The 1224-nt window shown below is 46.7% G+C and overlaps 1 protein-coding gene across 1 annotated transcript; it reads right to left on the bottom strand.

Moving 5' to 3' along the window:
* Positions 1-318: 318 nt before the first annotated feature.
* Positions 319-1224, bottom strand: LOC127221944 (olfactory receptor 1G1). Its single transcript, XM_051183883.1, has one exon. It carries the CDS (start codon positions 1198-1200, stop codon positions 319-321), a length of 882 nt encoding a protein of 293 aa, XP_051039840.1. The 5' UTR covers positions 1201-1224.

Genomic DNA, 1224 nt, shown 5'->3' with positions numbered 1-1224 from the left:
CTGACATCTGGTGAGCTCGGGCGCAGAGGTGTCATACTAAAGGCATTAAATAATCCTGAAAAAATGTCTTCTTTGTCTGTTTGCAGTTGTCTTGTGTCATTTTGTCTTGAAGTCCTGTAGGGATTTTCAGTCCCTCTAGGCCAAAATGCTATGCTAGATTTACTAGTCTTCATCACGTCTTGCCCTGTCAGGCATTCTCTGCTGGTGAAACATGTTTGTGATGCTGGGCATCCATTTTTCATTAAATTAGAGTTATTCAAAAATTGTTCTAAAAGACCTGGGCTTTGACTCTGAAGTACCATTTATAGATTACAGTGTTTACAAGCCAACCAGTTTCCACAAAGCTCCCTTCATGTCCTTGTTCCTCAAGCTGTAGATAAAAGGATTGAGCAGGGGGGTGACCATTGTATAAACAATGGATGCCACTATTCCAGTGTCTGTAGAGTAGGAGGATGATGGCTGGAAATATACCAGAAAGACAGTTCCATAGAACAGAGTGACCACTGTCAGGTGTGAGCCACACGTAGAAAAGACTTTATGCTTCCCCTTAGCAGAGGGGATCTTAAGGATGGTATTCATGATGTGGGCATAAGAGACCAGGACGCAGGTGAGAGGGACCACACCTGAGAGGGCAGCTTCAGCAAACATCATGAATTGAAAGGTCTGGGTTTCTGAGCAAGCAAGCTTGAGGAGTGGGAGAAGATCACAGAAAAAGTGTGGGATGGAATGGGAGGCACAGAAGGAGAGGTGAGCCATCTGGAGTGTGAGTGAAAAGGCCAGGAGGTTGGAGCAGAGCCAGGATGTGACCACCAGAAATAGGCATCTTTGGTGACACATGATAGTGGTGTAGTGCAGAGGAAGGCAAATGGCCACATAACGATCATAGGCCATCACAGCCAACAGGAAGTCATCCAGCATGGCCAGTACCATGAAGAAATACATCTGCAGAAGGCAGCCAGCATGGGAGATGGTGTGATGATGGGTTTGGATGTTGGTCAATACTTTGGGGACAATGGTGCTGGTGAAGCAGGTATCAATGAAGGACAGGTTGGCCAGGAAGAAGTACATGGGTGTGTGGAGGTGCTGGTCAGAGCCAATGGCTAGGATGATGAGCACATTCCCAATCAGGGTGACCAAGTACATTCCCAAGAAGAGAGTGAACAGGAGAGGCTGCTGCTCTGGGTGCTCAGAAAAGTCCATAAGCAAGAAGTCAGAGATGGCTGT

The sequence above is a fragment of the Phodopus roborovskii genome, unplaced genomic scaffold (genome assembly GCF_943737965.1).
Source record: "Phodopus roborovskii unplaced genomic scaffold, PHOROB, whole genome shotgun sequence".
NCBI lineage: Eukaryota > Metazoa > Chordata > Mammalia > Rodentia > Cricetidae > Phodopus > Phodopus roborovskii.
This window is presented reverse-complemented; position numbering and strand designations above follow the sequence as displayed.

Bases quoted from the DNA above. Each gene is read 5' to 3' on its own strand.
- LOC127221944 (XM_051183883.1), bottom strand. From the start codon at position 1,200: ATGGACTTTTCTGAGCACCCAGAGCAGCAGCCTCTCCTGTTCACTCTC.